Consider the following 12,684-nt stretch of genomic DNA (forward strand, 5'->3'; position numbering starts at 1 on the left):
TTGCTCTTAGCCACTTGATCGTATACTAAAAAAACAATTGACCTTCTATTAAAAACCACTTTACAGTCTTCTTCTGTAGAACATAATGTCATTATACCACACTGTCACATAAATAAAATTGTCTTGATCGACAATAGTGGATAACCTACACCATCACTAGAGAAACTTGCACACCACAGTTCACAAACATCCGTTTTAACATCCATTTAATGTCTCTTAACACGAGAAAAATTTACATTTAAAAAATTGACGACCACATAATATCCAATAATCAAAATGCTACAATAGGGACAAACCGGTTCCACTTCCGTATAACTTGGTCTCTTCCAACACCAACGAACAAGTAATGGTTCCCGCGGACTCTCTTCCCCTGTCTACATTCTAGTACCAAAACGCGTGGGCAAAAAATTGTCCTGTCCAAGCCCACAGTACCATGCGCGCAAACATCCACAATTACAGGGCGCAAAGTGGGCAAATAAACGCCGCGTGGGGCTGCACAACGAAGTAACGAATCTGTACGAGTCTCTATGCCTCCTTGGACTACAGAGCACAGAGAGAGAGAGAGAGTAAAAAGCAGAGAGAGAAAAAGAGACAAAAAAGAGAGAAAATTGTAAAGGTAGAAAAAAGAAAACCAGCTTTCATCCAACACTCCCTCCACCACCAGACAACTAAAACACAAAGAAAGAAAAATAGCTTCTTCCCTTCCCTTTATTTCCCTTCCAAAACAGCCAAACCCAAAAAACCCAAACTCTCTGTCTCTGTCCCTTTCTCTTTAACTAGTAGATCCTTTCCTTTGCAAAAGGGCTTTGTGTCTCTGGTGAGAAATTGATTGTGGGGTCCATGAAGATCTCTGGGTTGTCGTTGGTTTCCACTCCGATGGCGTTTCTGCGGTGATCAAATTGTTTCTTTGTGATATATGTTGGTTTTTGCAACTGGGTTTTTGCTAGACAGTTTGAAGCTTTAGTGGGTTATGCGATACGATGCAATCGGATAGGTCGGAAACATTGAGCCCAACAACCCTACGGCTGCAGTCTTTGTCCGCCGCCGATACCAGAGGGAAGCACAGGATACATGCCGAGTTGAAGCGGCTCGAGCAAGAAACTAGATTCTTAGAGGTCAGTGTGATTCTTTTTACTTTGTCTATGATATTGGGAATTTGAGTTCGTCTTATGTTGTTGGATTTTGATTGTCTTATGTTTCGTTTCTGAGTGTGATTGGATGCATGTGCCAGTGAGATAGTGAGAATATCCAATTTTTAAGGTTGAATTCAATTAGCTGCTGGATTTGTACGGTTACTGGATTTTCTGTTTGTTTGCTTGGAGTTTGAAGGTTTAGAGAGTCGATGATGGAATGTAGGATTGGGAATTGATTAAAAAATCATTTAGTAGAATTGTTAGGTTTCTGGTGAATGTGTTAAAATGGTTGCAGAGTTCGAAACAATTGGTTTGATTTGATTGTTTACTAGATTGTGGTCCTGTTTTTTCAATCCGTAGGCTTGGTTTTCTAGTTCTGTAGTGTAATGTGAGCGTTTGGGAAGTTTATGCTTCACGCTTTTGAGTGTATTCTCAGCTTTGCCTATTGCAGCCATGTGACCCTCTTATTCATTGTTACCCAAAATTTATGAGGGTTGTTGTTCTATTAAATATGACCCTCTTCATCAGGTTTTCCGATTGCGGCCATGTGACCCCTTTCTATCCATATTTTTTGCAAAATTTGGAAATTTTAGGAGTTATTAGTCGTTGTCCTGTTATTACGTACGTTTGCATTAGGAATAGTTGATTGCCTTCTCGGTTGTTATAGTTCCTTATCACACGTGCACAAGGGCAATTTGATTCACAACAGATAGATAATATATTAATAATCGGATAATGGACGTGGTTGGTCCAGGACTCTTTGGTGTTGAGTTCGCTTGCATTGGGTGAGTACATGTTTCTTGTGAACAACTGATTGATTTTGTTGGTAATGAAAGCATGATAAACTTTACAGCTAAGAGGTGTACCTTGTATTTTATTTTAGGGAGTTTTAACAAAAAGCCCACGGTACTGTTTACTTTAACGAAAAAACACATTTTTACACTAAAAAGTCAATCATGGTACTATTCACTTTACCTTTTATTTTGTCCTTATCGTTAAAACTCAAAATTTTCAAGCCCTTTTCATTAGTTTTCCTTTTATTTTATTTGCTCACTTTTAACTTTTGAGAAGTGAATTGTTGAGCTTTACACTTTGTACGGTGGCTCATTTGTTTGGCATGCGTTGTATACATATTTCAGTCCTTTACATCAAACTCTGAAGTTAATGCTTTTTGATGGTTGTCTTGTTGTCAAATTGTTTTGATAACTGAAAATGCGGTGCAAGACTACAAGATTTTTGTCTTTAAGTTGTTCTTGAAGACAAAATTTTATTGAATTGAAAAGATAACAAGGGGTGTTGTGGAATAAGGTTTCAACCAGATGTTTGTGAAAATGCATGACCTATCAAATTGTTGACAACTGAAAACTAGAATAAAATTGAAAAAAATTAGCAACATAATAAGTACCTATTTATCACGAGAAGAACCGGAGTCAAATAGCTTAAACGGCAGAACACTCGGTTGAATCTAGCAATCTCCAATGCTATCTTAAAGTTTCCTGAGGCTGTATAATAACAGGAGGTTTGTAATAGTCAACTTGGCCAGAGCTACCAACATTCAGAGTACCTCTCACCTAAGTTTCAACTTTTCAGCTGTAAAGTTCACAGAAATGATAAAGGCTAGTTAAATGGTATTGGAGTGTTTGGAAAGATGGCTTCTCGTGTGCTGAGTAGAAAAATTATGAATTTGTTACATTTATGTTTGGATATTTTAACCTCTTTGGACTTTTGACTGTTAGAACACTCCATCCACTAACCTAGGAGCAACTGCTATTATTGGTGTCATTGTCTGGCTAAAAGTTGTCAAACTTGCTGCTAACGTTATGCTTCAGATAAGATTTTTGAAGCCACATATATTGGTACAAGTTGTTAAACTTGCTGCTATCATTTTGGTTTGACGAGCAACCACATATATTGGTGGGAAAGTCATGTCTGGAGTTATTTTCAAGTTTTGGTTTGAGAGGTGGTCTAATAAAGCTTTCATTATCTCAATTGATGCCGCATGCTCTTGCAAGTTACAAAGCATATGTTCTTTTAAGAAATGCAACTCCATATTCCTCTGTCTTCGGAAGCAACTAATGCTTAAGATGTTTTGAGTTTCATTACTCACTCTTCCACCATGTGGGTAGGGCACCTTGAGGAAAGAGCGAGGCATACAAAATGTTCTGGTCAAAAAGTTGGATGTTAATGAACTGTGCAGTGATAAACTTTTCTTGTTAAGATAAGTTTGAAATGTGATTGTGTTAAAATTTTGCTTTCGGAACTTATTGGCTTCTCAAATGTTTCTATAATAAAGCTTATCTACCACTCGTCATTGTCAAGCATCTAGTGACATGTTTTAGCCTCCCACGACCCCGAATTTTTATGGCAAGCATCTAGTGACACTTTTCACATTAGGTTTACTTGGGAATTGGAGATTTATAGTGGTTATTGCTTTATTTGTTTTCCTCTCTTTTTGTTGGGTTTTCCTAGTTATGTGATTTGGTAATCTAAAGGCACCCCGAAAAAGGGATTCAGCAGCTTGTTGTGTGCGTGTTTGTTTGTCATGATTTATCAGCATGACATCATCATGAAGGCTGCTGAATGGATTTTTTGTCTCCTCATTTTGTTTGTGCAGGAAGAACTGGAGCAGCTTGAAAAGATGGATAAGGCATCATCTGCATGCAAGGAGTAAGCAAGGAAGCGACTTTAGAATATTTGGTTTTTTTTCTTTCTAGAAACCGAGTTTTGAATGTGATCAGTATGTTTACCAACTTTGTTTGTTCTCCAGAATACTAAACAGTGCAGAAACAAGGCCTGATCCATTACTCCCAATGTAACACCTCTATTCTACTTGTTTGCGTTTTTTCGTTAACTTCCCCATCATTTCTGATTTTCATCCTCTTGTTATTGACAGAACACACGGCCCTCTTAATCCATTCTGGGATCGATGGTTCGAAGGCCCCCAAGACTCAAAAGGTTGCAGATGCTGGATATTGTGATGATTCTTGCTGTGTTCCAGGCTTCCATCTTCGTTTGTTCACACAGGCTTCAATTAGGACATTTTAAAGATTTTGTGATTACTGTTACCCGCAAATGTTCCGCAAAAAGTTTCTTTGTGCAGATGACAATTTATGGCAATGCTTTCATATGGGAGTCTTTAATTTAAGGCAAATGTGCAGAGTGTAACAATTTTTCAATCAAAATGCTTCACTGTATCGGCAGAGGATGACAATTTTCCAGGCACATTGTATTGTTTAATGAAATGCCTAATGATTCAGAAGGTAAAATATTCTTCAAGCAATTGAAATTGGAAACAATCTACAAAGTTGCTCAGAGCAAATAGCTTTAGATGATACACAACTGACACCATTACATCACTCGGCCTCGAAACCCCAGATAATTGAAAAAATCTCTCTTGTGCTCGTTTCTTCAAGTGGGCGCTTTCCCTGTAACGTGCTGGGCAATCCAACCTAGACCATCATACAGCCCTTCTCCTGTGAGGGCACAACAGGCTTGGATGTGCCAGTCATGATTCTTGATGCTGTGAAGAGAGAGCGTGTCGGTGATCTCTGCTGGGGTCATTGCATCCTTGAGGTCTTGTTTATTTGCAAAAACCAGTACAACAGAATGTTGAAGATCCTCATGTGCCAACAACCTGAACAGTTCATCTTTCATAATTGAAATTCTGGCCCTATCTGTACTGTCTATAACCGCAATGATAGCATGAGTTCCACGGTAATATGTTGCCCATGAAGTCCTCAGTCTTTCTTGTCCGCCAAGATCCCATACCTGTCATTGACATGATTTGCAGGTATCTTCTTTAGATCTTAGCGTCTACCACCAAGAAAACTTAAGCATGATATAATGCCTTGAATGAGAGAGAACGAAATGAAAATGGCAAGGGAAGAGAAATCTGAGAGCACGACTAACATTTGATTGAGCTGAGATGTAGAGCATCATTTAAATGGGGTAGCTCAAAATATTTAATGAGCTAAAAAGACTTGGACACAGACCAACAATGTCACTATACCTGAAGGACGTCACTATCTTCTAAGTTTTAACGACAACATTCAATTCCTTTCTACACCTCTTTGATTACCATCAGCAAAGTCATAGTTATCATGCTCAGTTGGCAAGTAATGTTGAAATTTCATGCTTCCTGTATAGGTGGAGTTATTGTTGCTTGACATGTTAAGACATATATTTCAGAAACACAGCAGGGACAATTAGCCCTGTCCAAAAGTACATCCTCCAGATATCACAGCATCAAATCTATGCCATTTTAGATGTACAAATGATGACACACACGCACACATGACTCTAGTAGGTAACTAGAATAAAACTGAAAAAAAAAAAAAGTAACAACAAGAACAAACAATCCAAGTAAAATTTACGCTATCCTAACAACTGTTATAACATTAGTTTCTTCATGCTCAATAAATTCATCATTTCAAAACTGTAATAAACAACGTGAATGAAACTGAATGATTTCTTATAAAGACCATGAATATATTAAACAAAAATATAAAACTCTAATCATCCTTCCACAAAAGAATGTTCAAGCCCTTGGAGTCAAGTACTCTCATGGTAAACATACCTAAACTGTGAGAGCTTTAGAGCATATAAAACAACTGGTGTGTTTCCAGTTAACTCTTAACCTTTCAATGCGTCAAGCATGGTATACTTTCTATTAAAGTACTTGACACAAAATGATTGAACAGATTGTATGCCGATGGTTAAAAAAATTCTGCAACCCAAAATAAAACATTCCCCTTCATTATTAGAACAGATAATCAACTTTGAAAGTTACCACGAAAAGGCTACTACTATTATGCTTCAGATAAGATTTGTGCAGAGGATAAGATTTGTGGAAAGGGCTAAAAGCGCATGCTGCTGTAAATCTCCCAATACAACACCGATAGTCTTAAAAGAAACAAATTTCACCAAACAATTTCCTCCCCTTAATACTGCAGTGAACTATAACTCCATTAACTAAATGAGTTTGATGAGTAGGATTACTGTCAAAGGCATTGACATGGGTAGGATTATCAGTAGCAGTAGGGGAACTGCAGGCAATTGAGGAAAAGGAACAGATACATCTAGTCACTATTAAGAAACCAAACAATTGGGCAAGATGATTTCTTTACACAACCCTATCAACTGCATGGCTATCTCGAAATATCTATCAGAAGAACAAAAAATAAAAGAAACTGAGAAATTTAAATGAATAGCCAAATACAGTATTAAAAAGTCTACCAAAAAGGTTGTTAGAAAACAACAAGAATCCAATAAACACAGATAAAAGGACCCCTCGACAGCTCGACCACGCACAAGAATACCCTAACTTGATCAAGAAACTCACCCATCCTAAAATGGATAACCATCCGTTAACGAAATTGAAAAAAATAGAACATAGAAGCGAGAGGAATGGCTAAGGTACCTCGAATCGAATGTTCTTGTAGACAAGCTCTTCGACGTTGCTGCCTACAGTTGGGTTCGTAGTGACAACCTCTCCCAAGTGTAATTTGTAAAGAGTAGTGGTCTTCCCAGCATTGTCCAACCCAACTACCACTATCTTATACTCTTTTGCAGGAAACAACATGAACCAAAACTTGGAAATGAATGCCCCCATCTTCTATCCCCAACCCAAAAATCCAAACTTTACCTACAACAACCAATATTTATCAGAAAAAAAAAACAAGAAAATTTAAAATCGAAAAACATCTAAAAACAAATAAATTACATGAATATATTGATTTCTGTGTTAATTCTGGATGGTTTGGTCAAGTCAAGATTAAAAAAAAAAAAAAACAGTACCAAAAAATAACAATGACAAACTAATGTGGCTTCGATTCGAAATTAGCAGATCGATGAACAGAAACATTTCAAGAATTAAAAAAAAGTGAAAAGGAAAACGATCGAACCTGGATTTGGGTATTGGCGGAAGGGTGAAAGATGGAGGAGGATGTGGCGGTTGATCGGCGGGGAAGGGCGGTTTCCGATGGTTCGGGAAGCGGAGGATTGGAACCAAGAGAAACCCCCGAGATTAATTTTGGGTTTGGATCAGTAATCCACCCAAAAGCTTTGGGGTTTCAGAAATTTTGCGATCTGTATGGGGAAGGCTTAGCGGTGTTTGCGAGAAGGCGATAAAGGAAGCGCCTTTAGAGTTGTTAAATATTTGATTAGTCGTTGAAGTACCCACCAAAAATACTTGATATATAAAAGTGGGTATAAAAAAAATTGAGCTTAAAAAGAGTGTTTGGTAAACATTTATAAATAGTTTAAGGTGAAAAAAAAGTTGAAAACGTGAAGCAGCAAAAATAAGCTTATTCTCATAGTACAACAGAAGCATTTTTTTTCCAAAGTACAATAATATCAAACCGTTCAGCAAGTGGTGTAAGAGGCCGCACGGTTATTTGGGACAACATAATGACGTGTGTTGATTAGTATGATCCCTTGACATTATTGTTCACTATTATGTAACATTATATAATACGAAAAATAATTAAAAAAAAAGATGAAAAATAAGTAGTTGTAATCCTAATTTACTGAACTAGAATAAGGACATAGAGAGGGGGTGCGGCAATAGTAGAGAGAAGAGAGAGATGTGTAATTGTGAGGTGTGTTTTATTCCACCCCATTGTACCTTTATTTATAGTAGTAGGGAGTTAATTCTTTACCCTTTTAAGATTACAACTCTAATAGGATATTAACTACTAAAAGGAATATTCAAAGATATCCCTAGATACACTAGGATTTACACAATCACATTCGTAATTTAATAGGACTGTAGCACTCCCCCTTGAGTGTGTAAATACCCAAATAAATGGCGCATCAGGTCTTCAGTGATGAAGTAAGTACAATTGATGAAGTCGTCGACACAATGAGCGAATGCGAATCTCAGATCAACGGAAGAATACATAAAATGGTAAAACTCACAAAACCTTGCTATGGTAAAACCCAAGGTAGGAGAAAAACTCATAGGCTAAGGAGAAAAGTGAGAAGTTGCATTAAGTCAAAACTATACGTCTTATGGACACAAGTAGAAGAGCTCACAAGGGTATGATCAGCCCAGGATAGGTGCCTCGTCAAAACCTAGTTATGTAGCAAAAACCCAGTGGGAAAATGCTCCTAATCGTAGAAACAAAGAGTACATTAAGATCAAGTGAGTATAATTCTGGATACTCCCCCCTGAGTTTGACAAAACTTCCAGATGAGAACTACAAGCATCGTATATGAGTAGTTAGGCATACCAATTCCTCAGACAAACTTCTGGAAGGTTGACTTCGGTAGTGACGTTGTGTAGAGGTCGGCAAGGTTGTCTAGGATTAGCTTGCATGACTTTAATCTCATGATGTCTTGCTAATGTAGATATAGAAACAATATGTCTTGATGTTGACTTCATTGATGTATTATGTCTTGGTCGGGTTGATACATGAGTCATAATCTTCATGGATCATTGTTGGGACTCAACAATGGATGAAAACATCACAGGTACTTCAAATATGCTCAACAAGAACTCTCAACCATGTATCACGTATGGTGTTGTGAAGTGAGGTGAGTCTTGGAATGATTCGAAAATTTCGCAACTAAGGTCATATCGTGGACCTCTAAGATATTCCGATATTCCTAATGGTAAAGACATAACCATTCGGGGATTTGCCTTGTGCGGGTTTGATAAGTAACCAGCGTCAGCATAACAAATAAGGCAAGCATCTTTCCGAGGATCAGGAGGGTTGGATCCGCTCGAGATGCATTAGGATTTGCCTAAATCCGTAGTACCTTTCAAGGTAGCAGAAAAATGTCTTTAATACCAATTCAGTGGTTGCATGTAGGCACGGTGTTGCATCTTTACCAATAGATCAACAGCAAATGAGATGTCTTGTCTAATGCAATGAGCTAAGTACAACAAAGCGCAAAGTTGAACTTAGATATGGAATTTCAGATTTCATAACCTCTTCAAGTGTCACATTTGCATATAGCGTATAGAAAATCATAGGTATACTCAAAGGTAACACCTTCAGGGTGTAGTTTGACTGGTACCAAAGTGCCGTCAGAACAACGCTTGAACTTCATGTCAAGGCATAAACAAGTTTTCCCAAGATCCATCATCTCAAATTCCGTCTTCAGGTGCGAGGCAATTTTCTTAAGCTCTTCTAGAATCTTAGTGAGATTCATGCCAACGACATAAACTGTAACTCTAGTAATTCGGAATAAGACTTCATAATTTAACACGTAAAGACATTCATTCATATCCCTAACTGATCAAATAATCACTTAGACGAGTATACCACATCCGTCGGATTATTTCAATCCGTAAGTAAATGCCTCAAACAAGTTAAGAGGGTGTTCTGTGGTTTAAAACTATTTGAACCAGTCCATGTAATTCTTCAGGAACTTACATGTAAATCTCCTTATCAATATCCCCATGGAGAAATACTAACCACATTTCATAATGTTGCAATTAATCATAAGGCGTTTGAGAGAAACCTTGCGCTGTAAGGTGTGCATTATATCGCACTGTTTCATTCATCTCATTATACTTCATTTCCCACATGTAACACAACAGCGTTACCTTGGGCAGTGTAGGAATGATGGGTCCAAAACACACTTTGGTAAGTAATTTAACCTGGATTGTAATTTCGATTGTCCAATTAGTTCTACGTTGTCACTTAATCAACGAAACACAGTTCGATATCGTTGCTTTCATTTATGTCGGTAGCTACCATATAAGTGAAAACATCATCGATGGTAATCTCATTTCAATTCCATTTTCTCATCCAAACTAGTATATTGGACCAAGAGCTTCAAGTCTCGGGAGTAATCCGGATTAATCTCATGAAATGGAAATGATTTAAGAAAACGATCAAATATAGATTCATTGTTGTGCCGTGTCTTCCTCTTATAGGGAAGTGAATCCTATGAATCAAGTGATCTATTGTGCTCTAGGCTAAGACAGATTGATTGCTATCTGCCAGTGTATCGGGTCGTCCAACAAGGGCGGCCAAACCATCCAACAAGGGCGGCATATACTTCGGGGATGTTGACTCGATGTTCGTTTAGTACGTCTATCCTTGTAGGCATGTTTGCAGCTGGTATATGATCTCGTCACTTTAGCTAGATTAGAGGAATAAGTCTGGAGCAACATTCTGAAAGCTAAAATTCATCGCATTTGCTTATCACACTTGTGTGGTACGAGGATCGAGATGAGACACAGTGGGCAACATCCACGCAAATTAGCATCATTCTACATGAACGTTAACATTCTTATCTCCCCTTAACGGCGGGAAGACTGTCTTATTGAAGTGACAATCCGCAAATAAGTGGTAAAGAGATCACTTACAAGAGCTCTAAAAGACCTAATAAAGGAGAATTGTAATCGACAAAGATTCATTTCCTTCTTTGAGGACCCATGTTAGTACGTTGCAGCGGCACAACTTGGCATATGGAATGCACACCTAAATGCGTAAGTACGAAACATCAGGTTCGTACCTGGTAACCAATTGTAACATTAAATAGGTTAGGTGGCAATAGGTTTCAAGGCGGACCAACATAGCTGCGTACAAGATTGCATAGCCCTAGGTAGAAATCGAAAACTTGGTACATTCACCAAGGTCCAGGAGATCATTTAAATTACGCTTTATGATCATTATGCGAGGCTATTTTGGGTGAACATGGGAATTCGATGTCCAATTATAAACCCAAAAGACATGCAATACTTTATCAAAAATCGTCGATATAACTTTTCGGCGTTATCGAGTACCCCAGACTTTATGGGATAAATATGGTGGTTAACCCTTAAAATCGATCAGGAAGTTTAGCAAAAATGTGTGTGGACAAACATGTGACTAGTTTGTCGATTCATCAACCAAAACCATAAGTATTTATATGGTCTGCATTTTGGTTGGATTAGTCCATATATATTTCCTTGAATCCACTGTCGTTTCGTATCTTTGTGAGGGATGATTTAGAAAATCAATTTCCCCAACGAGTAGGCTTGGCAAAGTGTGCTTGTAAGCACATGATCCTTACTTTGGGTAAGGAGATGCTTTATGACATCATTGTTCAACCTAAATGTCCCAAATGGTTATGCCAAAACAAGTAAACTGCTCAATCACTAGGCTCTAGGCCGGCCACATATGGTGTGTTCCCAGTTGGGAGACAACCTATTGGCCCCAAATCAAAGCTTCATGCTTATTTTTGGAGGTGGTGCAAAGATATTTCACTATATTTTCTTTAGTGGTTTCATTGATGATACTTGTCATCTCGAATATCCTTTAAAACTCAACGACATTCTTCCGGAATGGGGAGAAGATAAGGTATCTGACATGGTAATTCAGTACCATTCATACAATGAAGAGTGTGCCAATGCTCTTAATCAGGTTGGATAGACTTAAAGTCGTTGCTAGAGATGTGATTTAGGTGTAAAGTTAGTGTGTGTAGTATCACATTCATTGTCACATCCCGGCCCGGGACAGATCACTTCCCGGGCCCGCTCCACCACCGTAGCACGATATTGTCCGCTTTGAGCTTATCATTCCCTCACGGTTTTGGTTTTGGGAACTCACGAGCAACTTCTCAGTGGGTCACCCATCATGGGATTGCTCAAGCCCCACTCTCGCTTAACTTCGGAGTTCCTACGGAACCCGAAGCCAGTGAGCTCCCAAAAGGCTTCGTGCTAGGTAGGGATGAGAATATACATATAAGGATCACTCTCCTGGGCGATGTGGGATGTCACATTCATCCAAACAACTAATTGTCCCACATTCGTACCTAATCACGTGCTTAATTGAATTCGGTCACATGTATACTAAAAACATGATTCAATTAACTTATATTCGAGGACAATATTAATAAGATTATCTATAACGAAAACATACACCAAACTTGAATCCAAGAGCATGGAAAAATGTTCACAAAGTAAATGGTTTACTAAGAGGATTCGGCCAACAAGGCCATCCATATCAAAATTCTGCTCTTCTAGCAATGTTTGGTGGAGCAAAATTAGTCTTACATAGGTGGAGCAAAATTAGTCTTACATATTGACGATGAGAATGGTACTCCTCAACGACATTGGTAGGGGCACGAACAGGTGCATAACTAATAATCTATTCCATCGAGATGGAAATAGATTCTGCAGGGTTGAGGTTCAGGAATATTATTCCTTATTCTTGAAGTTTTAGGTCTTAGGTACTAAGGATCATGGTTTGGGCATGATGCTACATCTTGGCAGGCCTTGATTCTACTATATGTTGTAAAAAACAAACTCGAAATTGGAGTGTAAGAGAGACAGACCTTGAATTGGGTTTGATAAGCTTCAGCTGAAGCTGGAGGGGTCTGTTTGGTAAGCCTCTGCCGAAGCAAAGTAGTACCATTCGATGCATCCATGACAAAGCATGGCACCACCATTCGGTAGGCTTTGACTGAACTGGGTTTAGCCATTCTGTATACTCCAGCCGAGCTGAGTTATACCGTTTCGTAGACTTCAGCTGAAGCTGTGTCTATACCTTTCTCTCACGTTTGTGGTAGTAATCAAATCCAAGAATTTGGTAAACTTTTGCTTTCTGCACTG

At 38.4% G+C, this 12,684-nt stretch overlaps 2 protein-coding genes across 2 annotated transcripts; one reads left to right on the forward strand and one right to left on the reverse strand.

Moving 5' to 3' along the window:
• The first annotated feature begins 652 nt into the window (after positions 1-652).
• LOC137731626 (guanine nucleotide-binding protein subunit gamma 2-like) lies at positions 653-4,355 on the forward strand. Its single transcript, XM_068470788.1, has 4 exons — positions 653-1,115; positions 3,748-3,800; positions 3,901-3,945; positions 4,027-4,355. Exons 1-4 carry the CDS (start codon positions 981-983, stop codon positions 4,109-4,111), a joined length of 318 nt encoding a protein of 105 aa, XP_068326889.1. The 5' UTR covers positions 653-980; the 3' UTR covers positions 4,112-4,355.
• A 30-nt stretch (positions 4,356-4,385) lies between these two features.
• On the reverse strand, positions 4,386-7,282 carry LOC137731625 (uncharacterized). The gene is made up of 3 exons (XM_068470787.1): positions 7,037-7,282; positions 6,553-6,777; positions 4,386-4,901 (listed from the first exon to the last, which is right to left on the reverse strand). The coding sequence occupies exons 2-3, from the start codon at positions 6,742-6,744 to the stop codon at positions 4,542-4,544; spliced, it is 552 nt and encodes a 183-aa protein (XP_068326888.1). The 5' UTR covers positions 6,745-6,777; positions 7,037-7,282; the 3' UTR covers positions 4,386-4,541.
• Positions 7,283-12,684: the final 5,402 nt, after the last annotated feature.

Source organism: Pyrus communis, chromosome 4 (genome assembly GCF_963583255.1).
Source record: "Pyrus communis chromosome 4, drPyrComm1.1, whole genome shotgun sequence".
Taxonomy (NCBI): domain Eukaryota; kingdom Viridiplantae; phylum Streptophyta; class Magnoliopsida; order Rosales; family Rosaceae; genus Pyrus; species Pyrus communis.